General features: G+C 27.6%; 1 protein-coding gene across 1 annotated transcript; it reads right to left on the bottom strand.

The window, feature by feature from the left end:
- Positions 1-27076, bottom strand: LOC100209974 (actin-like protein 6A). The gene is made up of 13 exons (XM_065797954.1): positions 26983-27076; positions 16674-16750; positions 14800-14857; positions 14224-14420; positions 13868-14060; positions 12046-12152; positions 11799-11885; positions 7604-7665; positions 5626-5749; positions 798-878; positions 618-713; positions 389-475; positions 1-290 (listed from the first exon to the last, which is right to left on the bottom strand). Exons 1-13 carry the CDS (start codon positions 27005-27007, stop codon positions 210-212), a joined length of 1275 nt encoding a protein of 424 aa, XP_065654026.1. The 5' UTR covers positions 27008-27076; the 3' UTR covers positions 1-209.

The raw sequence follows: 27076 nt of genomic DNA, 5'->3' as shown, positions 1-27076 counted from the left end.
TTTGTGCTAAACAACTACGTCAAATAATCTATTCATTTATTTAGATTAACAAATTCAAGTTGGTTACTATAGGGTGGTTAACAAAACCTCTGAATTTCTGAATAGATCAAACACTTAGATCTAAAGAAATTTTAAATATTGTAAAACTCTTTATTGTTGTTGTTGAAATAATCCTATGATATGCAAATTCTTTATAAGAAAATTTCATTTCAAGGACATTTCTTTTCAACGACTTTTGCGCCAGACTCTTCGTATTCTTGTTTTGAAACCCACATTTGTTGGAACGAACCCTTGAAATTAGAAAAACATGATAAGAAAGCTAGTCAAACCGCATCATTATACTCATTAAAAAATTTATCAAAGATTTATATTAAAATGTACAACCTACCAGTGAACCAAGAATCGATCCACCTATCCATGAGCTAAACCTCCTTTCAGAAGATTGATTGTTTGATACCAGTTTTAATCTCATATTCTGAATAAAAGAAAGAGATTTTATTAAATGTTACTTGTTGGATGTTTTTTACTTATTTTCGTTCTTTTAAAATGTTATATACAATGAATTTATTTAAAATATTAATTTACATTTAACAAACGGTGTTAAATGAAAAGCATACATTAGGTGTTTTTTGAAGAAGTTCACGGTTAAGCCGTTCGACAAAACCGTTAATAAGCGTATTTCCACCAACAACTACAATACTGTTGTAGAGAGCCTAAAACAAAAACTAAAGCTATAAAAAGCCACACAAAAAAAAGGAAAACAGTAATATATTCTATTATTTATAGCATAGACATACCGGTCTAATATCAATATCACACATCCCTATGCAGGTGTTGATCACGTGAGGAGCTCCTAAAAGTGTCGTACTTTCGAATCCCTGTTAAAAATAATTATAAAAACAATAAATAAGTACCAAAAAAAAAAAAGTACAAAACTAATTGGATTAGGTTGATTTTTCGATTTTTACAATTTTTGTGAAAAATAAGAAATACTTATCTTTATTTTTAGTATCTACAACCGTTTCTTAAACTTATCACAAAAACATTTATATACATTGTATAATACACAGTTGTTTTATTTTTACCAGTTTTACCTTTGTAATATATTTTTCCTGGTAAATGATAAAACTTTCATGTAAAAAAAAAAGAAAAATTCTACCATCCCAAGGTAAACGTGCTGAAGAATACCTATAACAACCCAAGATAAACATGCTACCTTCTGAAATACCCTCATCAACTACCAGATGGAGAGCTTCCTATCTACAGATTCAAGCCCTGCAGCAAAACAGAGGTAGACCGCAATTTATTTTTGTTTGACTTAATCCTTCTGGAGGATCAGAATTAAGAAAAAAAATTGAAATCTCAAAGGAACACAAGAATTACTTAAAAACTTATATGCAGAATAAGCTTTTACTCATTTTGTTGTTGTTTTTATCATTGCTTTTGTTTAGATTGAAAGTGCGTTTATCATTATTTCTTTAGATTAAAAGTAAGCTTGCAAGATTAGTCGGAAAAAAAAAAGAGGTCAATTCAATCCACATAGATTTAAAAATAATTAATAATAATAACAATAACGTTATTCTTGAAAAATTTATGAACTTTATTACACAATTTCGTTAATTTTCTATTTTTGTTTACAAGTAATAAAGTACGACAAATAAAAAATGAGACAAAAATAAAAATGTTACAGTAGCTTAACTAAAATTGTAATAAATTTTTTTTTATTCAACGCATTTTTACTTATTAAAATTTTTTTTTTACTCGTATTTTTACATATTTAAGAAATTTTATTGACATTTATATTTAAGAAAGATTTTATTTATCTTAGCCAGTCATGCTTCGGGAACATTATCTAAATTTATTTAATCTTAGCCAGTCATGCTTCGGGAACATTATCTAAATTAATTTAATCTTAGCCAGCCATGCTTTTGGAACATTATCTAAACTTATTTAATTTTAGCATGCATTTGATTTTACTAACATTCAAGAATTTAATAACAGCATAGGGTGAACTAGCTAAATCTCGCCAGAACAAATATTCTTTATTTTTAAAATGTTCACTAATAAAAGGTATTAATTGCCTCAGACAATCAATATGTTTTTCTTTATTGAGTGCCAGTTATTATTGTAAAATATTGGTTTTGAAAAATCTTCAGGTGATTAATAAGACCAATAGCTTTCCTACAAATTTCATTTGAACTTCACAGTACTTGTTACACATAAGACACATCCATCAAAACCAGCAAATCCTTTTTAAGCAAATCTCTATTCCTAAAACTATGATATAGATTTTAACAAAGTTTGATTCAAGCTAGGTGGTTATTGGTTCTATGTGAAGTTGTTTTCTAGTAAAATCTAATATCTATCTTATATTTGAATGATGTGTCTTATATATGGATGACTGCAAATGAATCTACATCTTGACGCTCGAAAACTTCATCAGAGTGATCAAACATGCTTTTTTTTTGTTATTCTTTTTTTATTAGTAAATTGTTTTTTATAAATCATTATCGAGAACACAAGTGTTCTCAATAATGATTTATAGAATAAAAGAAAAAAAAAAACAGGTTAATCTTGTCTACTCCACCATTTTGAAAATGTTTTACAAGTGGAATTTTTAATACATCAAAATGCAAATTTTTAAATTTCCAAATCCATTTACTGAATTTTTGGAGCCATTAAAATTAAATATTCTTGTAAAAAAAAATCAAATAGCCTTGAAAAAAAGTTTAGTATACACTTTTTATTTCATATGAACAAACAGTTCTTATTGAAATAAAATGACTTTGAAGATATGTATCGTATTTTAAAATGAGTAAATAAAAGGACCAGATGCGCATTAGAAGCGATGAAAAAACAGCTCTATATAATCAAATTTAGAGCTGTTTCATCTATTATTTAAAATAAATAGTTGTTTTTTCTGCAATTTTTTTGTAAAATTTTCAAAAAAAATCCTAAAAACTTTATAATGTCCAAAAATTTGTGTTAAAAATCTTAACCACTAAACATTGTGGCAAGAATAAAATGGTTTGTTAGAGCTACAGTTATGTTTATGGTAATGGCTGAGATATTGCTGATAAAAAATGTCTAGCTGTGTTACCATTTTTGATGTACCTGCCCTATTTTTAATTGGTCTATGACTAGACCTATCATATTTTTAAAAATTGGACTTCAAATTTCTTTAATTTACCAATAGTTATTTTATCCTTAGTCCTAGCCCGCCATAATTAGCATAATTATCAAAATTAGCAACTTAAAACAGATAAGAAGCATACACTCTAAAAAATTCATGGAAAAATTCAGCAAAATTCTTATTAAGCAAAGTTAAAACATGCATTAAAAGATTGTTTATTTTGATTGGAACCACTATTAATAAAACATCTTTTAAATTAAAGTTTGATCATATGGTAGATAAATACTTTTGGGTCATTCTATGGCAAATGGTTTAAAGTTTAGGTTTTAACATAAACTACATCAGATTTTGATGAAACTTGGGTAGGCATATGTTAATGAGAAAAGTCCTGAAAATTTTAAAACTTTTTGTAGTTTATGAGGATCAAGTAAAATTTATTTATTTTTCAAAAGAAAAAAAAAAAAAAAAACAGTAGAAAAGCATGTTGTTTAATACTTTAAAACTCTATATTTTTCTAAATTTCAGAATATCTTTTTTATTTTATTTTATTATATACAACTCTAAACTTGATTTTATTAAAACATTGAGAAATTTTTAATGTTACTTTTTATTCTTAATGGAAACCTAAAAATCTTTCAAAAATCTAAAAAGTTAATATTTGATGGGTCAATACATATAACTAGTTTAAAAATATGAAAATATGTATTTTTTTAGTTTTTTCATATGATAACCTTATTAAATTTTAAAAACTTATAAGAAACAATTCAGTAAGAAATTATAAAGTCTTGAAATAACTCCATTTACAACTTGAAAAATTGTCTCTACAATTTACTCTTGTCTACATGAAATTTTTATACATATATATATATATATATATATATATATATATATATATATATATATATATATATATATATATATATATATATATATATATATATATATATATATATATATATATATATATATATATATATATATATATATATATATATATATATATATATATATATATATATATATATATATATATATATATATATATATATTGAATATATACATATATAATATATATGTATATATTCAAAAAGTTAACTTTTTTTGAAAACATCTGTTCCCAACTCAAAATGTAAATTTAATGATTTTATAATGTAATATAAAATATAAATTTTATGATTTTATTTTATGTATAAATCATAATTTTTATGCAATAAAATCTAAAATAATCTGTATATAAATTATTTTGGCTTAACTTCGCTTTTTTTGAGACCAACATGATTTGCAATTAAGTTAATAAAATCAGAGAGTGAAAAGGCTTCATATAAAATATATAAGTAGATTATTAGGTAAAAATGGAAAGAAAGAACTTTTATTCCACTCTAACCCCTCTTCTATTCCACTTATTTCCCTACTATTTCAAACCCTTGACTATAAACTATATAAAAAACTTTCCAACTTCTCCCCCTCTTCACACACACACACACACACACACACACACACACACACACACACACACACACACACACACACACACACACACACACACACACACACACACACACACACACACACTTTTTACACCCTTCTATTTGACACTTACAAAAAGGGCTCAAACTTTCTAGTTAATCGTTTTGTTTAAATTTAGATAACAACTAAAACTTTTTTTTCCCAATTTAAATCACCTTCCTAGGCTCCAGAAGGGGCACATACAGTCAAGGGCATTTTTTTTTTAAACTTTATTTGAATCTCTCTCAATCCTAGACTCCAAAATACAAATCTTGTAAACAAGGTTGCTGATTGGAGAAACAGGTTGAAAAATTAATAAAAGGTATTCGATTTGTCATCAGTGCACAATTTTTTAATATATTTTTGTGATAAAAATTATGTATTGAAAAATATTATGTAATAAACAATCAAATTAAACATTGAATTAATCAATTTCAGTTGTTTCTTGATAGTTTATAGGATCTACCTGTTGCTGATTGAACTTTTATTATATCTTTCCAATAACACATTTTATTGGAATCCAGAAAATATCTTTTTTATGTGGAAAAGTAAAAAATTTTTAAGAAATAGACTACTTCATGAACTTTACGAAGATATCTTGAGCTTCTTTATATACTTCTACATTTTTTCCCCAAAATCAATTTGCATCACAAAAAAATGCTACATAAATTCCTGGTGAAAAAAAACAAAACAGCATTTTATGGGTCTATTGCATTGTTGAAAAACGTTATTTGTATAAGCTTGCATTTACATTTGTTAAATGACACTCTTTTAATCTGTAAAGTAATTGGGGATCGGCCACAAATGTGCAATCGGTACATCACTATGTAAAAGGCATTGGTTTGATACAAAGCACATTGGTTTTATGTAAAACGCATTGGTTTAAATTAAAATAATAAAATAAAAAACGAAACAAAACAAACAGTTAAATAAACAATATTTTAACATAAATATATTTGTTATAATTCTATGAAAATATAATTTACCTTGATATTTTTAATATGAGTTGTATCAAAAAGACCCTCACTAATGCGAAACCTTTCAATTCCAACTTGGCGATTATAACCATTAGGAAACTCATAATGAAAACCTGGAACATTTTCTAATTCGCTAAATATATATATATATTTATGTATTTATACAAAAATAAAAACAATAACAGTTTTCAATTAAAAAATAACAAAATAATTTAAAAGCAAATTAAGATATCATTATTATTACTATTGTTACTATTGGTGTAAATCACAAGTATTATCACTATTACTACTATTGGTGTAAACCACAAGTAAATTACTTGCGATTTCACCAACATAACTATGACCACCACTTTTGCTGATAATTATATCCATCACTTGTGCTTCCACTAATCACATCACTCGCAATTCCATTAATACCCATTGGAAGCACAAGGGAACTTCATAATACTGTTGCAAAAAGAATGTAAAATTACTCTTTTGAAAAGAGCATTAACAAGTTTTAAAAGTCTAAAACTTCCGCATGATGATTTATCAAATTTTGAACCATTTAAGTAAAATTAGGAAACCTATGGCATAACTGTTGGTCAGATATTGTAAATCATAAAAATATTTGTTTAACAAATTGTTTAAAAATACCTGACTAAATTAGTAAGGATCTCTCAAAAATCAAAGATTAATTTAAATGTAAATTACCAAATGTAAAATATCTTGCATAAAGATACTCTGCAATAATAACAAGATATTTGAAAGATATTTCTGGAAATCTGGAATCTTAACGCAATACATAATGTGGATAAAATCAATACTTTTAAGTAAGTTTCTGATAATTATCATGATTATTAAGAAAAAAATTTTTTACACACCAAATCAACATAACTTGATTTAGTGTGTAAGCCCACATACCTATATAACATTATATAGCGTGTAAACTGATCTACACCAAATGTCTATTTATCAGCTCTATTTATAGCAACCCGCTAATTTTAAACAAATAATAATTTAAAAAAGAACATATGGTTGTAGTAACATAATAAAAAAATTTTAAAAGGAATATTTTGACACCGTATTGTTTTTCACGAAGGAAAGTTTTGGCTTATTGTTTTTTTCTTTTAAGAGAAATGTGGTCTGATTAAAGCGTTTATTTTTAAGGTTAATAAAAATAAGAATATGTTAGGTATAAAAAAACCTTTTTTTTAAAAAAAAGAAAAAAATTCAATGATAACTTGCTATTATTAATAGGATTTTAAACTATAAAAAGTATTAAAAAACTCCATTAGTTTAACGGAGAGAAGTGAATACAGCTGCAAATTAGTTTAACGGAGAGAAGTGAATACAGCTGCAAATTAGTTTAACAGAGAGTAGTGAATACAGCTGCAAATTAGTTTAACGGAGAGAAGTGAATACAGCTGCGAATTAGTTTAACAGAGAGAAGTGAATACAGCTGCAAATTAGTTTAACGGAGAGAAGTGAATACAGCTGCGAATTAGTTTAACAGAGAGAAGTGAATACAGCTGCAAATTAGTTTAACGGAGAGAAGTGAATACAGCTGCAAATTAGTTTAACAGAGAGAAGTGAATACAGCTGCAAATTAAAAACGAGTAGCTCTAAAAAAATCTAAAATAAAAATTTTTGATAATTATAAAATATAAAAATAAACTTGTTAGTGAAAATAAAATGTGTTTCTTTTTTTAATCAGGAAAAAGTTAAATCAGAAAATATCAAAATTTAATTCCTTTTTTCAATTTGTCAAAAGTGACATCTGAAAATTGAAACGCAACAAAAATTTTTATCATAGTCGCAAATTAAAAAAAAGAAAATTCAAGCTCGTGCGTAAACTAAACAGTTTAAAAAGACCTCTAGAGTGAGCACACCATTCATTAAACAAGCCAGATATTTTTATTGAAAAAAAAAAGCAGAATCATAAGAATATTAATATTTTATCATAAGTATTAAATTTTTATCACCATCAGAATTACATAAACATTACCTTTGTACAAATGGACTGTCAGAAACTTGTAAACAATTTTTTTGAAAATCGCGAATCAATTCCTAAAATTTTAAAGAGAAATATATATTAAAAAAAAAAAATTGATTACATAAACTTTTGTTTGTATGTTAATTTTTTAAAAGCATTTAATTTAACATTAAATGCTTTTAAAGAGAAATATATATATATAAAAAATAAATTAGTAAAAAACACTTATCTAACTTTTTTCTTCAACTTTAAGTTTCATCATTGCTGGATTATCAGGAAGAGTTCAGGAAGAGAACACTTCCTGATGATCCAGCAATGGGGAAACTTAAAGTTGAAGAAAAAAGTTAGATAAGTGTTTTTTTACTAATTTATTATTACTCTGTTCTTTAAGAACATTGAGCACTCTATTTGTAAAATACAATAACATAATTTACATATATATATATATATATATATATATATATATATATATATATATATATATATATATATATATATATATATATATATATATATATACCCATATATACATACATATATATATACATATACCCATATATCAACTTGTTTCTCCGCGCAGCGGCCTTGTTCCTCATGGTTCGTGTTTCGGAGTTATAGAGTTGAGAGAGGGTTATAACAACTATTAAGTAGCCTCATCATCTGTAGTGGCCTTCTCGGCCTTGAGGAGGTGAATAACAAAAATATATATATATATATATATATATATATATATATATATATATATATATATATATATATATATATATATATATATATATATATATATATATATATATATATATATATATATATAGATTGATTAAATAAACTTTTGTATGTTAATTCTTTAAAAGCATTTAATTTAACAATAAATGCTTTTAAAGAGAAATATATATATAAAAAAAAAGAAGGAAAAAAAAAAAAAGAATATATATATAAAAAATTTAATTTTTAATATTCTAAAAACTTTTTTTCAAATTACTTTAATTATTATTTACTAATTTTTACTGCAAAAATTTAGATTTGAAACAAACATTAAATTTAGAAATAAATGATTTTGTGATTCAAACATGATAACAAATTTCATGATTATAACGTGATTGGACAGTTCCTAATTCAAACATAATGACACATTTCTAATGTGTCTAGTTTTTCTTTAATTTCAAATTTAATTTACAAAGGTCATTTTGAAAAAACAGACTTTTCAATTCTGCCCTAATAAATGCTAACGAAAAAAAAAATTTTAATATATAATGAAATATGTCATATAAAAAAAAAAAGTTATATAAAATAAAATAAGTTATTTAAAATTTTTTTTTTACAACTTAAAATAAAATTTTCTTCATTATAATTTTTCAAATAGCTTTTATATAATTAAAGATTATATTTAAAACATATAGGTACTAAAAAAACATTTTTTAATACCTTTATGTTTTTCATGGTTTACATATCACTTATGGTTTTACATAACATACAGTTATCTATTTGTCACTAAATTGTACTAATTTTATTTAAAATATTTTTAAGTGTTTTTACTTTTGAAATGTTAAAAAAAAAGAATACTGAAAATAAGTAAAACAAGTCACTTAGATAAATAAAATATCTAAAAAGATTGTTGGAATGCTCTCATCATGTTTTCTGATTCATAATTTGCAACCCTTTTTTTTTTGTTAACTGGTTTCTCTTCAATTGACTTCTTCACTTTCATACTAACTTGAAATAGTTACTAAATATATTAATAGTTTATAATATATACAGTACTGTGCAAAAGTATAGGAAGACCAAATTATTTTTTTTAGTTTCTAAGGCATAACTTTTCACAAACTTATAAACAGAAATTTTTACAAAGTGTTATATTAATTCAATTTAGAACTGTGATTACCAAAATAATAAATTATAATGTTAAATTATAACGAATAAGTCATTAAAAAAAATAATCTCAGAAACAATCAAATTTTGATGAAATTTAAATTATTATTATTAAATCAATTTTTGTATAAGATACATGGTTCCTTATGCATTCCTTCAAAACAGTCTCACAGCTTAAAAAAACTGACCAGTCAAAAAATTTTGAAATCTTATAATTATCAAATTATAATGTTTTATAAATATTCTTGCAATAAATTATGCATTTGTTTACAAAAATTTGATTTAATTATGATTGATTGATGAAATGAGTTTCTGAACATTAGCACAAAAAATTTTTTTTTTAAACTTTAGCTTTAATTCAACGTTTGCGTTTATATTATTTTTCTTAATATTATTTTATACTAAAAAATGTTTATGAAAGTTGTTTTTTAAAAAGCATGACTCGTGGGGTGATGCGAGGCATGGCAGTATCTCAGCTGAAAATGATAATTTTTTTTATATTTATGATAAACAAATTACAATTACTTTCTCAAATAATGGTGGTTTTAAGTTTCAGAAGTTTTTTTTTTTTCAAAACATTTTTAAATATATGAAAACCTAATAGGCATGCGGATTTTAAAAACACAATTAATATTAAATATATATGTGTTGCCTGCATAGCTTTTTATGCATACTGTTTTTAATATACTTTTATGTATACTGTTTTTAATTAATTTTGATTTTCTTTAAATATATTTTAAAAAATTAATGTTTAAAAAATATTTTCTTCATTTTTTCTTAATCTTATTCTTCATTTATTTTTATATTTTATTTTATATATTTAACAAAAAAATATTTGTACAATAACTAAATAAAGATTATAAAAAAATAAAGATTTTTCACAACCTCTAGTGATGGGGTGATTTGGGATAAGAAAATTGCAGTGAAATGAGACACTGTCCAATTAAATGAGGTAGTGCTGTAGTGGTAGAGCACTCACTTCATAAGCGAGAAGTTAGGAGTTTGATTCCCACCACATCCCTGTTAGTACTTCACTTAACTTGTTTCTCTGTGTAGTGGCCTTGTTTGTCAAGGTTTGTATTTTGGAGTTAGAGTTGAGAGAAGGTTGTAACCATAATTTAAAAAAAAAGCAGCGGAGCAAAAAAAGCCTCCTTGACTGTAGTGGAGGTAAATAACAATTTTTTTAAAAATTGATTATTGAAGATATCTTTAACAGCAATCTTTTATTGCCTAAATATTTTATTGCCATAGCACTATATTTCAAATGTAGTTCATTATAGATATAAATACCTTGAAATTACCATAATTATAAATATAGTTCATTACAGATTGACCAAAAAATGTAATATAAATAATATAACTAATATGTAATGCATAACTTAGTTATTAAATATGGTTCAGATTATGCTGAGACAATTGCCTGTAAAAAAAAAAAAATATATATATATATATATATATATATATATATATATTCATATTTATACTATATATATCAATGATGAAGTAAAGTGGCACAATGGCAGTAGAGTTTTCACTATAACCATTTTTTTTAATATTGATTTAAAAAAACTCGTTTAGGTTTTTCTACTATTTTATTTTCCTTAAGATGAATCAAAATTTATTGCTTATCTGAAGTTTTTTTTTTTTAATGCAGTTAAACAAAATTCCTTAATAATTGAGTAATATATTTAATATTTTTCTTTAAAAGTCAAGAAAGTAAAAACAAGCAGATGTCAAGTTTGGCAGTTTGTGACTACAAGCAGCTGCACCAAAGTATAAAATTTAAAAATTTAAAAATAAAGTTTATAGTGGAAAATAAATACTAAAAACGAAACTTCTCAATATAGCTTATATTTTGATGAACAATGTAAGTATATTTTTAATAAGGCACAGGAAGATGAAATTTCTATAAATCTTCATTAAGCATTTGCTATGCATAATGAACTTGATGAAAAAGAAACAAAACAACTTGAATAGCAATATGCAGTTAAAAATTAACAAACAAAAACTGAAAAAAGAATGAAACAACCGGAACTGGTATTCATATGCCAAAAGCTACCAGGCTTAGTTGAACAACTAATTTTAACCCACAAATATAGATGCCTTTTTCAAAAACCTTGATAGTGTGCTAAAGTACTATATGTTTATTGCTGATTGCATTTACAATGCTGATAAAATATTTTTAAAATGTCATCTTTTACCAGTCAAAATTCTTACTCAATACAATACATATACAGATACACTACAATTAATATAACACATTTATAAATAAAAATAAATATAACACATTTATAAATATAATAATTATAAAAATATATATGACACCTTAATTACTTACACTTTTCATATAAGTTTTGTATGAGTCTGTTAGTGGAGGGAAATCGCGTAAACTAAAATCTGCTGGCGCCTCTTCCTCAACTTGTTTCTAAATAAAAAACATATAATGTACAACACGCTTTTATACCACCTATATCAAACCACCTTCTAATCAGACAATTGAAAAAAGCGTCATTTTTTTACAATGAAACAAAGTTTTTCTGCAAAAGTTAACTTTTTCTATATTAAATCAGAATAAAAGTCCATACTTTCGATTTTATCATGTAGGATGGTACAATATCAATGCCCCATTCTTGCACTAAATCTAAACATTGACTTGTAAGAACATTGCCAGCAATTGGTGTACGAACGATTCCTAATTTAAAAATTATAAATTTTATTTTAAAATAACTTTTATTGTTCAAAAAAAAACACTAGTCTCATCAAAGATATTTTATTATTTCCTATTTTAAATACATTTTATATAAACCACAAATCCATTTGTTAAAAGGTTCCGTTTTGTTTACTAGTAACCAGTAAAGCAATTTTGTTTCCACTTTTGTTAAAAGGTTCTGTTTGGAAACTAGTAACCAGTAAAGCAATTTGTAAAAATTTAAAGATTTAAAGATATAAATTTAAATAAAAATTGGAATTACTTTTTTTTTTGTATAAATTCAACATCATATTAAAAAAATATATATTTTAAATATTGTTTAGAAACAATTTTTTCATTTAATTTTATTAATACTAAAAATGAGGCAAAAACTTTGGTTAAAAAAAATTATTTCAATACAAAATTAGCTCTAAAGAATAATTTAAATCCAGTCACAGTAAACAAATTTATATGTGTAGTAAGTGCAGAAATTTTGACAAGCAGAACATACTAATACATAACAGAAATAATAACTCAGAACAGAAAACTTGATATTATTTTTAAAATGGAGAAGAGAAGTAAACTTACAATGATAAAATAGAATTTCAGAGTTAGCTGCAAGTGCAGGACCAAAAATATAGTCATCACACTTTTGAATAATGTCTAAAAAAGAAATAACATCATTAAGAGAAGTCAAGATATAGAAAAATAACCCATAGAAAAACAGACAAGCAATTTGAAAAGAAGATTCTCAGTAGGATAGAGTAAAGCAATTTTATTAACTGAACTTGCAACAAGCTTATGATTTTTTTTTTCAATTCTTCTTAACAATGCAGCAGGCAGTTCAACTTATGAACTTACTTAGAAACTAAAGATGGTGGCTAAAGAGTAATCCATGTCAAGAGTTACTAAGAAATTAAAGATGGTGACTAAAGAGCAATCCATGTCGAGAGTCACTAAAAAATTAAAGATGGTAGTTAAAAAGAAGATCACATTGAGAGTTGCTAAGAAAGTAAAGATGGTAGTTAATTTCAACTTGTGCTGAGAGTTACTAAGAAAAAGTGCAAAATTTAAAAAAACTTTTAGAACACAAAGAAACAATCACTGTGACTTAACAGAAAAACAAGTCATACAAGAATGAATTTTTTAAAACATAAGATACTGATGATATTTTTTCCACATCATTTGAAAATTAAAAAATGTCTTTTCTTGGGAGCTCTTTTATCATATAAGTTACTAAAATAAGCTAGTTAAAGCAAGTGCTGAACAATTCTTGCTGAACCTTACCGCCATGAAAGTAGTACCTAACCATCATGAGGTTAGTACCTAGCCATCAGCCCTATTGTCATAAGGTTAGTATCTAGTCATCAGCCCTACAGTTAAGAGGGTATTACTTAATCATAAGCCCTTTTATAAAACACTTTAATTCCCTAAGGGGATGATCCTTCAGAGATTTCAGTATCCAGCATTTTCTTAGAGCTCTGTCATTTATCCCTCTAGGGGCCAAGCTATACTTCTATGTTCTCTTCTTGCTCTTATGTTTTAAGATTAGTTTTAAGATTAGTTTTAAGTTACTTGAGAAGTTATTAAATGTTTTATTAAATCTAAGAAATATGTCTTGTATTGGTCAAAAAATATTTTGAGTGTATAACTACTAAATTCATTTATAGAGAAAATATATTTAAAAATTAAAAAAAAGTCTTTAAAAAATGTATGACCTCGTTGTAAAACATAGCCATCATGAACTGGCACTGCGCTAGTTTGAGTAGCACCAGAATCAATTATAACGCCAGTGGATCGGCCATGGGCATATGCAGCTAGCACTGCATTTTTGCACAAGAAAAAAGCAGGAATGTCATATTTCTCAAATAACAATTCTGTTATTTTTGCTCTTTTAGCTTTAGTGTTCCACTAAAAAAATTGCACATAAAACTATTTTATATCACCATTTAAAATTTTACTAAAACATAAACTAAAATTGAATACTTTATCCAATAATTCTTACTCAAGTTGTCGGTTAAAACGTTGTATTTACAATGCTGTATAGAAAATAAGTGTTGATATTTAAACTTACTGAAGCTTCTGACATAAGTACAGGATGAGCAGAAGAATCATCACGTATGTGCTCTTTGTATATGTGATTAAGTAAATGTTCAAACAGATCCCAATCTTCAATCATACCATCTTTCAATGGATTGACTATCTCTTTATTACTAATCGGATACATATGCTGAGGATCAAAATGATAACGCTTCGCAGGTTTCTTATTATCTTAGGAAAAATGTTTTTATTACGTAAAAAACAAAATTTAATGTTTTAATTTAAAACAAACACTTTATAAAAATATTCTCTCCTAAGAACAATATGTATTGTACTTTTAATGCATAAATAAATGTGCATTTATAAGTATATAAATGTGCATTTATAAGTATATAAATGTGCATTTATAAGTATATAAATGTGCATTTATAAGTATATAAATGTGCACTTTAATTGTGTAAATACTTGATATGTACACTTCATTATATAAATGTTGTAAACAGTTCTATAACTCAATTTTATTAGCAAAGTATTCGATTGAAATAAACTAATAGAACAAAATAATAAATGAGATAAATAAAAAAGATTTATAATAAAACTATTTATTTACCTATTTCCATTGCTTCATCTGACTCACTAATTACACCAATTGATGTTGAAATATCACCCTGTCATGATAAAAATAACAAAAAACTTTTAGAAAATAAATTAAAGGATAATAAGACAAACAAGAAGCATTAATAAAAGTTAAGAAGTCACATAACGCTTTTAAACTTGGCCTTGACCCCCTGATATCTGATAAAATAAGGATTTTTTCAGATATCGATAACACTTCGAAAAATATTTGAAACTAATATTTGAAAACCAGCCTCAAACAAATCTTGAAAAGATATAGTTTATTTTTGAAAACATGGGTGCAACTTCAAAAACAAAAAGTGCAAACCTTTACACATTTGTTATGGTTTCAAAACATTTTAAAATACTTATCTAGTTTGAAATCAAAAAAATTTACCTCTCAACCAATATCTGTATTTATTTTATTGTTAAGCAGGTTACCATTAACATTTTTTTTTTGAAATTAAACATTAGCCAAAATGCTTGATGCTGTATGTAACTTACTGCTAAACTTGTTTTAAAGCAAAATTGGAAGAGAAACATGTGCAACTAGGGCCACTTTATATGCAGGACCACCCTTTTTTATTTAAACAATACTTAGTACTAAATTTTGCTTCTAATACTAATGGCAATTTTGTCAAACATTACCATCCCTTGGAGTTGGTAGCTATGCCGAGTTAAGCTTGGAAAACCACTTCTTTATGGTCTTAAGAAAAATTTTGACAAGAAAATAAAAATAATAAAAATAAAATCAAGAATCAAATTTTTTTATGAAGAACATGCAGCAACATACTAAGTTTTTTGACCGAAAATTTTAAATTTAACCATATATTTTTTAACCGCGCACCACTAGATTAAAAGCCTTATAGCAGATTCTTTGTCTGGTTTGTTTGAACCTGTTAAAGTTGTGCTATGGTAAGATAGCTACCATCTGGTTCAGAATGAGCACTTCAATGAAAACACTTGAATGAATTACCATCTGGTTCAGAATGAACACAACCAGAGTAGAATTTTTTTTTTCTATTTAAAAATATACTTTTGATACTTCAATAACTGATGAAAGTTTTTATCAAAAACTCTGCAAGTTTTTTTGCTAAATTAGCAATTTTAGGAGTAAAGCAATTAGATTTGATCAAAATATTGAAATCAATGAGAGGCTAGTGCTGTGTAGATGACACAATTCTATTTAATGGGGAAAAATAATTACATGGCAAAGTTTTTTACTTGATGCTATTTGAACTACTTTCTGAGAATATTTTATTTGCAGCCTTAAAATTTTTAGGTGAAGTTTCTTGATTCGAATTATATCCCACTGATTAATTTCTTTCTTGTTAGATTCTTTTTCTGCTTGAATCGGTGAGCTTTTTTTGGGAATCTTTTCTTTTTGATGCAACATTTTATTTATTTAAGATTTTATTAGTATAGGAATTTGTTTTATTTATTTAATCTTTTGTTTCTGTTCCTAATTAGTTTCTTTGATACATTTGGTAGCCTGAACTTTTTACCAACCTTATCCCTTTAAGATCAGAGAGAGACTAAATCAAGTTATAGTACATTTTTATAACTAAAACAAATGCACAAAATGTAAACTTCAGCAGAGAAAATTTGTAACCTATGTACACAAAGCACTAGTACGATATAATGATATACCTCAGTTATTTTTAAGAAGCCTAAATAAATTTCCTAAATAGATAGACCTTTTCTCGGTACATCTCTTAGTTCAAGACCTTTTCTCGGTACATCTCTCAGTTCAAGAAGCTTAGATATTCTGTTTTCAGCCACCCAATTTGTTGGTGTAACTATTTAGTTGATTTATATTTAGTTAATTTAAAAAATTTAAATACGCAAAACATTTGTAATAATGAATACCTTAGGCGAATCCTCACCAGCGTATCCAACTCTTGTAGAATATGAACCTACATCAAATACAACTGCACCAACTTCATCTATAAAAAAATTGTTAACATTAATTTTTTCAGCACACTAAAGGAAAATTAACAAATTGAGACCCTGGTTACTACCTACAATTAATTACATAAAATTTCCTAATTTTTAAATCCTTTACTGTTTTCAACCCCAGCCTATTTTAATTGCAAAATAACTAGGTTAATTTGCAGGTGCTGACACCTAATATACAAGATATAGCATAACTAATATAAAAACAATTACTAAAAATATTAGATCAATTAAAAGTAAAATCTGGAACTGGAAATCTCATTTTTTTTTTTTTTTTTTTTTTTTTTTTTTAAACATCTTCGCTTCCAACAAGGCTGCAAGCAGCCACTAATTAAAGTTGGAAGTTACTGTAAGAGAAAAGATGAAGATTGTAGAGCAAGATAACGATTGACGGACGACTTAAAAGATTGCAAATTATATGAATCAGGAAAGCAAGATGAAGGAAGCGAATTCCAAAGAACTGATGTTCGAGGAAAAAAACTAGACGAATAAGCGCTTTTGGAGCACTTAGGAACAGTCACAGAAAAAGGATGACACTTAATTGAATGACGAGTAACACGAGAATGAATTTTAGTAGATGGCGCAAGAGACGCTAGCTCTTTAGAGCAGTGCCCATTATAGTATTTGTAGAAAAGAGAAAGAGAAGCAACATTACGACGATGTGATAATGGTTGGAGGTTGGCTGCAAGAGCAGGTCCAACTATGTTTACAATGCGTTTTTGCACCTTGTCTAAAAGAGAAAGGGCATCATTAGAAGATCCGCCCCAGATATGGCAACAGTATTCCATACAAGGCCGGATTTGAGATTTATAGAGATAGAGAATAGAATCCGAAGTAAGAAAGTGACGAGCTCAATAAAAAGATGCAACCTTAGCAGATGCTAATTTTGCAACTGTTTTGATATATGGTTTCCAAGAAAGATTGGAAGTAAGAGTTAATCCTAGAAGATGAAGAGTAGGTGACTCATCGAGTACATCACCGTTCATAAATATAGGAAGATCTAAATTATTGCGATAACGATTGGCTGAAAAAAATTGGGTTTTATCTGAATTAAAGTTCACCAGCCACTGTGAGCCCCATGCTGTAGCAGAAGTGAGATCCTTTTCAAGTTCAAATGCCCCCTCCAAGCAATCAGAGGGTGATGGTTTCTTATCACGACAAGAATAAATGGTAGTATCATCAGCAAACAATGCCACCTTAGATGTGAGAATATCTGGAAGATCGTTAATGTAAATTAAAAAGAGTATAGGGCCAAGGATAGAACCTTGAGGAACCCCTGAAGTTACAGAATAAGAAGAAGAGTGTTGTCCATCGAGGACAACTTTTATGCTACGATTGGAAAGGAAGGATTCAATGATTTTAAAGATGTTGCCGGATACACCATAAGAAGAAAGCTTATGGAGAAGACCAGCATGCCAAACTTTATCAAAAGCTTTTGAAATGTCAAGAGCGATGGCCTTAACCTCTCCACCTTCATCTAATGCACGATAAAACCTGTCAGTTATTACTGTTAGCAAATCAGCTGTAGAATGAGAAGATCGAAATCCATATTGATGGTCAGAAAGTAAGTTATTAGATTCAAGATGAGAAATTAAGTGTTTGTTAATTAAAGATTCAAAAACCTTGCTTATGATAGGAAGAAGACTTATGGGACGGTAGTTAGACGAATCAGATCGCTCCCCAGAATTTTTGAAGATAGGGATAACAGATGCGGCTTTCCAGCAGGCTGGAAAACAAGACTCTGATAAGCACTTGTTGAATAGTTTTGAGAGTATAGACGACAGCTCCAGAGAACACTTCTGCAAAACAATAACAGGTATGTTGTCCGGGCCACAAGCTGTAGAAGAATCTAGGCAGGAAATCACTTTAGATACAGATGCTGGAGTGATATGAATGTCAAGCAAAGGATCAACCTGTTTGTTGGCAATATCAGGTAGAACGCAATTAGTGGAATCAAGAGATGATATTGATGAAAAGTTTTTAGCAAACAATTCAGCTTTGTCTTTAGGTGAGGTGACAAAGTCTGAACCATACAAGAGAGGTGGAATTATAGATTTGCCCTTATTATTGATATTATTAAAGATTCTCCAGAAGTCACGAGAGCCTAATTTTTGAGATGAGATACGAGATTTCATGACCTGAGAATAGCGGGTTTTGGCGTTAGACAAAACCTTTTTACAGTTGTTTCGAGCAGTAATAAACAGACGCCTGTTTTCTGGAGAATAGTTTTGCTGATAAATATGGAAGTAATGGTTTCGATTGGCAATCGCAGCAGCACAGTGCGAGGAAAACCATGGAGGAGAGTGAGACTTGACCTGGAATCGTCGAGAGGGAATAAAAGATTCCATGCCAGCCTGAATCCACGAAGTTATGTAAGAAGCACATTTGTCGACAGGAAGTTGAAAGATTTCTACCCAAGGGCCATCACGAAGAAAGTCACGGAAAGAATCCCAGTCAGCTTTACTGTAGTTGAAAGAGGTTCGGTAATAGGGGGGTTCAGGTGATGAAGGAGAATGAGATATTAGTTTTAGAGAGATCAAACTGTGATCAGAAGAACCTAAGGGTGAATGCGGAGAAACTGAGCACTGACTAGGATCAGAAACAAGACATAAGTCGAGTAGAGAAGGTAAATGATTAGGGTTGTCAGGAAAGCGAGTTGGAAAGTTGACTATTTGAGTTAGGGATTGAGAAAGGCAAAAGTTGTGGGCTTTAATGCCTGCAGAGTCACTGATACTAGAGCCAAGCCATTCAGAGTGGTGAGCATTAAAGTCACCGACAACAACTATATTAGCTGATGGATAAAGAGAGAGAGGGCTTGGTCAATATGATCAGAAATAACATCAAAAAGAGTGCAGTCTTGAGATGAAGGAGAGCGATATAGAACAAAGAGAAAGGCAATAGAGTGAAGTGGTGCTAAACGAAAGCACATGAAAGAATAGTCTGTGGATTCAAACCTAGTTTCACGACAAACAGGTGAATTCTTACGAATGTAAATGCCCAGGCCAAGCATGTGACTATTGGAGTCTTTACGAATCAGAGGAAGATAACCATCAACACTAAGATCACAAGATGAGACAGCCGAACTCAAATTAGTCTCACAAAGAGCAAGTAGGTCTGGAGAACTTTGCAAGAGATAAGACTCAACAGAAGAAAAGTTACTTCGAAGACCACGAATATTAGTGAATGATAGGTTTAGAGAACTTGGTGATGATGATGGTTTTTTGTGTTTTATAGTTTTTGGTACTTTATTCATTTTTAAATTAGATTGAAGAACTTGACTCAAAGCATAGATAGTACTCAGAACACCGTTTAATAGCCCAAGCAATTGCCTCATTACTACTAATAAACCCTAAGCCGTAACAAAGGGCTCCAAATGTGGCCTCCGCAATGCACACCAAAAGTACAAACAGGGACACCATCCATGCGCAACATGGCACTGTTAATACTTTGATATTTTTCAGCTGTTGATGGAATCAGCCTCTCTGAGAGCTACCACAGAGTTCGGGAAACCTGACTACCAGCCGGCCTCAGAACCATAAAACTGAGTTTTAGAGCTGTACCCTCATTAGGAGATAATAGAATGAGTTGCCTAGTCATAAAAACAGTGACACAAGCAAACCCATGCAATGAGTCAAGAAGATCCAGCATTCAACATCCTAAACTGGAAACAATGTATTAAAAATACATCTGCGCCAGCCTAATAGATGAAGAAGGGGTGCGAGGCTGGTCAACAGATAGAATCTGTTTACCCCTTAAAGTTTTTAGAAGTTTATAATGGTAGAGAATGGAATTACCAGAAAAATCAATAGACAGACAATAAATATAACATGTAAGTGTCAGTAAGGGTGTAGTGGCAAAATACAAGAATATTATAGTGATATAAGTAATAATAATTACGGCTGTTGAAGAAAATTGCTTCTTAAGGTTTTTAAATCTTTTATTTTTTCTCTGTTCAATGCACAAAAATTTGATTTGCAGAAGGTACAAATGTTTTTTGGACAACAGCCTTTGTCTACTTTTTAAAAACAATTTTATTTTGTATGAAAAATAAAGCTACTGTAAAATATAAAGTATTTAGAGTACCACCATATATACACTGTTAAGATAATCTGAGCTTATAAAGTTTACCTATCACTGAGCTCTCCGGAGACCACCAAGAAAATAGTTTGGTTAATTCTAATTTTATTTACAAATTTTTTTGTAAAAAAAAAAGATTAGCTATATAATATTTGGAGGAGGATGGGAGGTAATGGTCATTACAATATTTCCCTCTAGACTCAAGATCAAGTTAAAGCAACTTTTTTTTTATAAGTTATAAAAAAGTGATTTTTTAAAAACTGAAAAGATTATAACACTTTTGAAATAAAATGAAAATGGTAATATAATAATGGAATAATAGAAAATAGCAACAGAATATATATTTAACAGAATACACTTGAAACAGAATATATACAAAAATATAATAATGGAATGTATAAATAAAGATATAATAACAGAATATATACAGAAAGTGAATAAAACAGAAAATAGAAATCGAATAACAGAAATACAATTTTAAAACAATTTTAACTTATGCATCAATTCATCTATTTGTAAACAAATTAGGTTTAAATCCTCTAACCATTCTTACTTTCGCTTATCACCTCTTCACTCAATCAAGTTTCTCTTTATTTTTTATCGTTCTTTTTTAGATGTAATTTCTGAACAAATTGACAAAGCCCTTTCTTCTTATCCCTCAGCAAATATTGTTATTGGTGACTTGAATGCTCATTATACTGAATGGCTTGGCTTTGACACCATTGACCCTGCTGACACTCGCTCATAACTTCTGTATTTCTTGATCTTTAATTCAGATAGGTAAAGTTGTAACTCATTTTCCAGACAACCCTAATCACTAACTTTTGCTCCTTGATTTGTGTCTTGTCTCTAACCCTAGCTTATGTTCAGTTTCTTCTTGTTGTCCCTTAGGTGGTTCTGACCATCCAATAATCTCTATATAGGTGATTCCAGACATGAAATGGTCTCTCTAAATTTTTTATTTTGTACTACTTCCATTCATTTATTCACTTTTTTTTACTACTACTTTAAAACTGACTGGAATCTTCGAATAAGGTTTGACTTAAAACCTAATTCTTAGGTTTTAAGTAAAACCTTATAATACTCCACAGTTTTCACCTTCTTATGCAGCTGGTAAGAAAAAATATCTAATCATTTTTTCATCATAAGAATGAATTTCTTGAAAACAAATCTCTATTATTTCAAGAAATCAGACTTTTGAAAAATCTTCAACAATGTCATTAACAAATGAAAGTCTAAGATTCCATTTCAAATTCATTTGACTATTACCTCTCCCATGGATAAGCCAGAACTATTTACAAAAAACTTTTCCTCAAATTGGACTTTTCTATATATTGGAATCTATTAGCCACACTCTTCCTGTCATTCCAGTTAAACAAGCTAACCCATTGTTAGACATCCAAATCACTCTGACTTCATTACTAAAGTCATTTCTCAATTAAACTCTTTTACAGCTTGTGATCCAGACAACATTCCTGTCATAGTCTTACAAAGGTGTTTTCCAGAACTCTTTTTGACTTCCTTTAAACTACTTAATAAGTGCTTGACTAAGTCTTCATTTCCTGCCTGCTGGAAAACGGTATCTGTGATTTTAATTTTTTAAAACTCTGGAGAAAACTTTGAACCTTCGAACTATTGTCCGATCAGTCTTCTATCTAGTTACATTATATCTCTTTTTATACATTATATTTAATTTATTTAATTATTATGCATTTCTTGCTAACCACAGTATAAAAGTCATCCTTGAAAGCCAACACTCTTTACATTTCCAGAAACTTCTGGGGTAGCTCAAATTGAGGTACCCCAGAACTTGAGCTACTAATAATCTTGAGGTCCTCAAGGTCTTCTGCAAGCCTTCTAAGGTAGCATGTCAGGTTTCAACAGGAATGGCGTATGATCGCACACTGTAACTGATCGCACTTATATTTTTTTCTTTACAACTTGACCACGGTTGTTTTGATATTTTAACAACTTAAATGCAATAAAAAAATCATTATGTTATGAATAACTTTTAATCGTCGATCTTTTCTAAAGTTTTTATTTTACGCAAAGGCTTTAAATAAAATACAAAATTAATTCTAATGATTGCTTAAAATAAACGCATTTTGTGTAAATTAACAAAAAAAGTTGTATTTAAATTTTTTATGTAGGCATGTAATTTTTATGATATATTTACAAGTTTGAAACTATTTTTCCATGTCTTTTTAAAAATCTTTTAAAAGATAATTTTTTTTAAGTTTAACTTTTAATTATGAATAAGTTGAATTTAATCTTCCGATTAAAACTTTATTATTATTTTTTTGTTCCTCTGTTTAAAAAAAATTGTTTAAAGATTTTTTTTTTAATATAACTAATCAGAGCATGAAATGATTACTATATTAAAAAGACTACGTTATTTTTTTAAACAACTTTTTTTTCCAACTTTTTGGAAACAATGTCTATACAATTAAAAAAAAATTATTTTTTCTTTTCAATAATTTAAATGAAACTCATCCATTTATTAAACAATCATTAAAAGTAATTTGTAAAAACTTTTTGCGTAACTTTAATAATATTTTTTTAAAGATAAGATATAAAGTAATTTATTTTAAACACAATTAAAAACATAACAAAAACTTGAGTTTGGGTTTCTTGAGTTTTATTTTAAAGTTTATATATTTTCTTTTTGTAAGGAATTGTTTTTTTTCTTTATATATTTGGTTTTTTTCCTAGTTTAAGTTTAGCTTAGCATTTCTTTTTTCAGCGCATTTCTTAAATGCTTAAATCATCAAAAATCTAAACAGTTGTGGTCAAGTTGTCAACAAAAAAAAAGGTTTGCGTGGTCATAGCATTTGATCACACGCCATTCCTGTCCAAGCCTGCACGTGCAACCATTGTTTGTCGTTGCACACGTTGTCCATCCACATTTAAAGTAATTTTTTTAGATACACTGACCACGGCAGTTTGCTTCTTTTAACTTTTAAAGCGATTCAATAATTTGTGGCAAAAAGCTAAACTTGTATACTGAGAAAAACGAATACTAAAAAATGGAAAAAAAATTAAATATCAAATGTTAATTAAACAAACTAGAAAAATTTAAAAATTTATTAATAAAGAAAATTTAAAAAAATATTATAAGCATATTTCATAACAATTTAACAACAATTGAAAGTTTTGCAATTTTTTCCGTATAATTAAGAAGCTAATAAGCTAATACATACGCTAGAACTATGAGAAATTTTGTTAATTTTTTTTTATGTTTATTTATTTTCACGTCTTTTCGCTTTTAAAAATGTTTTTGCATTATTTGACATTTTACTTATATAAAAGGAAAAAGAATACTTATATAAAAAGAAAATGAGAAAATAAATTGCTATTTATTTGTAAAATATATTATTTGATTAATAAATTTTGTAATGACGGAAGAAATTGAACAAAACCATAGTATGGTTTCTTTTATAAATGTATTTAACACATTTGATGCCTGCTTGAAATTGTTTCCTTTATATTTCCAAATTTCCAACGTTAATACGAATTACTAGAGATAATGAGCATAATAATTACTCTGTTTGAAAAATTATATTTAAAATCTTATAAAAAAGTTTTAAATAGGCTCCTAAAAATTTGTTGAAAAAAGAAGTTGTATTTTTAAATATAAATCGAAGTTAAGCCTGCAAGAAAGATATTGTATGGTTATGATGTGATCATAAATTGATTCTTATTCAATTATTTTTTAAAACAAATGATTAAAAATTTCTATTTAAAAATGACATCTAGATAACAGAATGCATAAATTTTATAGTCTTTAATCTAAAATAGAGGATTTAATTTTAAATTCTTACTTTATTTAGCATAAAACTATTTCATATTAGTAAGTTGACCTTTTTTTTTTCAATGAAAAAGAGGACAAAAATTTTTGAAAAATTACTATGTGAATAAATTGAATACTTTATTAAAATAAAAATATGCTTATCATGCTACCATTCCTTTTTATTAAGTTGTTTTAAAGTTAAAAATTATTTAAAATTAAATATTTAGTTAAATTAGTATTTAATTATTTAGTAGATACTTTTTGTCAATATGTCATTTTCTAACAATATATATATTTCAATATATAATAGAAATTTCAGAGTAAGATATGTGTTTCAAACTTTACATTGAGTGCTGCTGAGTATGAATATTTAATCTTGATTTTTCACTAGTCCAGAAATCATTACCAATTAAAAAAACTTTTTCAACTGCTACATTTTATTAATATTATCATATTTTATTAATATTATTATTGTTTTGTGAAATAAAGTTGTCTGATTGTGTACAAAATACATAAATATCTATGATAATTTATTATTGAAATAAGACTCCAGCTTTTAGTGCAACAACTGTAGATTTCAAATTAATTTTAATTATAACCCTGTAAAGATGTTGTGACAAAACGTCAGGAGTTTCACCATCAATAGATTCTAAATTTAAAATATTTTCTTGAATGCCCTTGGCAACGTTAAAATACCTAACTAGTATTGGATACAATTTGTTTCATTGTGATTTAAGGTATCAGATAAAATTGTTACAAATCTTGCATTTTTTAGGTCTTCTGCAAGTACTTTATCACAGTAATTTTTAAATACAGATTTAGCAATAGCTTCTCATTTTGTCCTAGAACATGAAAATTGAGTGTTATGAAATTTTTTCATTAATTTTGGAGAGCGATCTGATTCGTCTAATTTATTTTATGATAGGAAGAAGACTACTGTCCCATTAGTCTTCTTCCTATCATAAGCAAGGTTTTTGAATCTTTAATTAATAAACACTTATTTCTCATCTCAAATCTAATAATTTACTTTCTGACTATCAATAGGGATTTTGATCTTCTCGTTCTACAGCTGATTTGCTAACAGTAACAACCGATAGGTTTTATCGTGCATTAGATAAAGGTGGAGAGGTTAAGGCCATCACTCTTGACATTTCAAAAGCTTTTGATAAAGCTTGGCATGCTGGTCTTCTCCATAAGCTTTCTTCTTATGGTGTATATGGCAACATCTTTAAGATTATTGAATCCTTCCTTTCCAATCGTAGTAAAAAAATTGTCCTCGATGGACAGCACTCTTCTTCTTATTCTGTAACTTCAGGTGTTCCTCAAGGTTCTATCCATGGCCCTATACTCTTTTTAATTTAAATTAACGATCTTCCAGATATTCTCACATCTAAGGTGGCATTGTTTGCTGATGATACTACCATTTACTCTAGTCATGATAAGGATCAAACACTCTCTGATTGCTTGGAGGGGGCATTTGAGCTTGAAAAGGATCTCACTTCTGCTACAGCATGGGGCTCACACTGGCTGGTGAACTTTAATTCAGATAAAACTCAATTGTTTTCAGCCAATCGTTACCGCAATAACTTAGATCTACCTATATTTATGAACAGTAATGTACTCGATGAGTCATCTACCCTTCACCCTCTAGGATTAACTCTTACTTCTGATCTTTCTTGGAAACTATATATCAAATCCATTGCAAAATTAGCATCTTCTAAGGTTGCATCTCTTTATCAAGCTCGTCACTTTCTTACTTCGGATTCTATTCTCTATCTCTACAAATCTCAAATCTGGCCTTGTATAGAATACTGTTGCCATATCTAAGGTGGATCTTCTAATGATACTTCTAAAACTTTTAAGTTTTAGAAGTATGGATTGCAAAATTAAAAAAAAAACAACACTTTATACTAGTTAACAGATTTACTCTCAACAATAAAATAAGAGATAAACAGTGAGTTCTTGTTATAAGTTGTGATATCCTGATGTGAGCTGAGAATTGAATTAAAGTGAGAGGATAAATGGCCTTAACTAGTTAGAAATCACTCATATTAAACAGCGTTGCAACAAGTTTTAAAATATCAAAATAAACTTAAAGATATCAAAAAGGAAGACAAGTAGGAGGACACAGATCAAGGTAGGACAGAAAAAGGAGAACTGTCCTTCCAAAAGGAGAACGATTGTTTACCTTAATATTAGGCTATTTCACAATTTTGCATAAAATTTTATGCAAAATTGTTATTATGCAATTGTCAATATGCAAAATAACGCATAAGATCTTTTTAAAAAGATCCCCTATGAAAATAAATGTAAAAATCAACAATATTAAATGATATAACTTTATTATTTTCTTACCACCACCATACACACCACCACTCATTTTTTTAAAATTATTTTTGTCTGAAAAAGAATTTAAAAAATTATTAATGTCAAAATCTTATCAAAAGAT

The sequence above is a fragment of the Hydra vulgaris genome, chromosome 05, assembly GCF_038396675.1.
Source record: "Hydra vulgaris chromosome 05, alternate assembly HydraT2T_AEP".
In the NCBI taxonomy this organism is placed as follows: Eukaryota; Metazoa; Cnidaria; class Hydrozoa; order Anthoathecata; family Hydridae; genus Hydra; species Hydra vulgaris.
This window is presented reverse-complemented; position numbering and strand designations above follow the sequence as displayed.

What these genes read in the sequence shown, in the direction of transcription:
- LOC100209974 (XM_065797954.1), bottom strand. Translation starts at nt 27,007, where the DNA reads ATGAGTGGTGGTGTGTATGGTGGTG. An exon ending in TGGTGGTGTGTATGGTGGTG is followed by an intron (nt 16,751 to 26,982) that starts GTAAGAAAATAA and finishes ATTTTTTTATAG; the next exon opens with ATGAAGTTGGTGCAGTTGTA. An exon ending in TGGCTATGTTTTACAACGAG is followed by an intron (nt 12,153 to 13,867) that starts GTCATACATTTT and finishes TTTTTAAATTAG; the next exon opens with GAATCGTTCGTACACCAATT.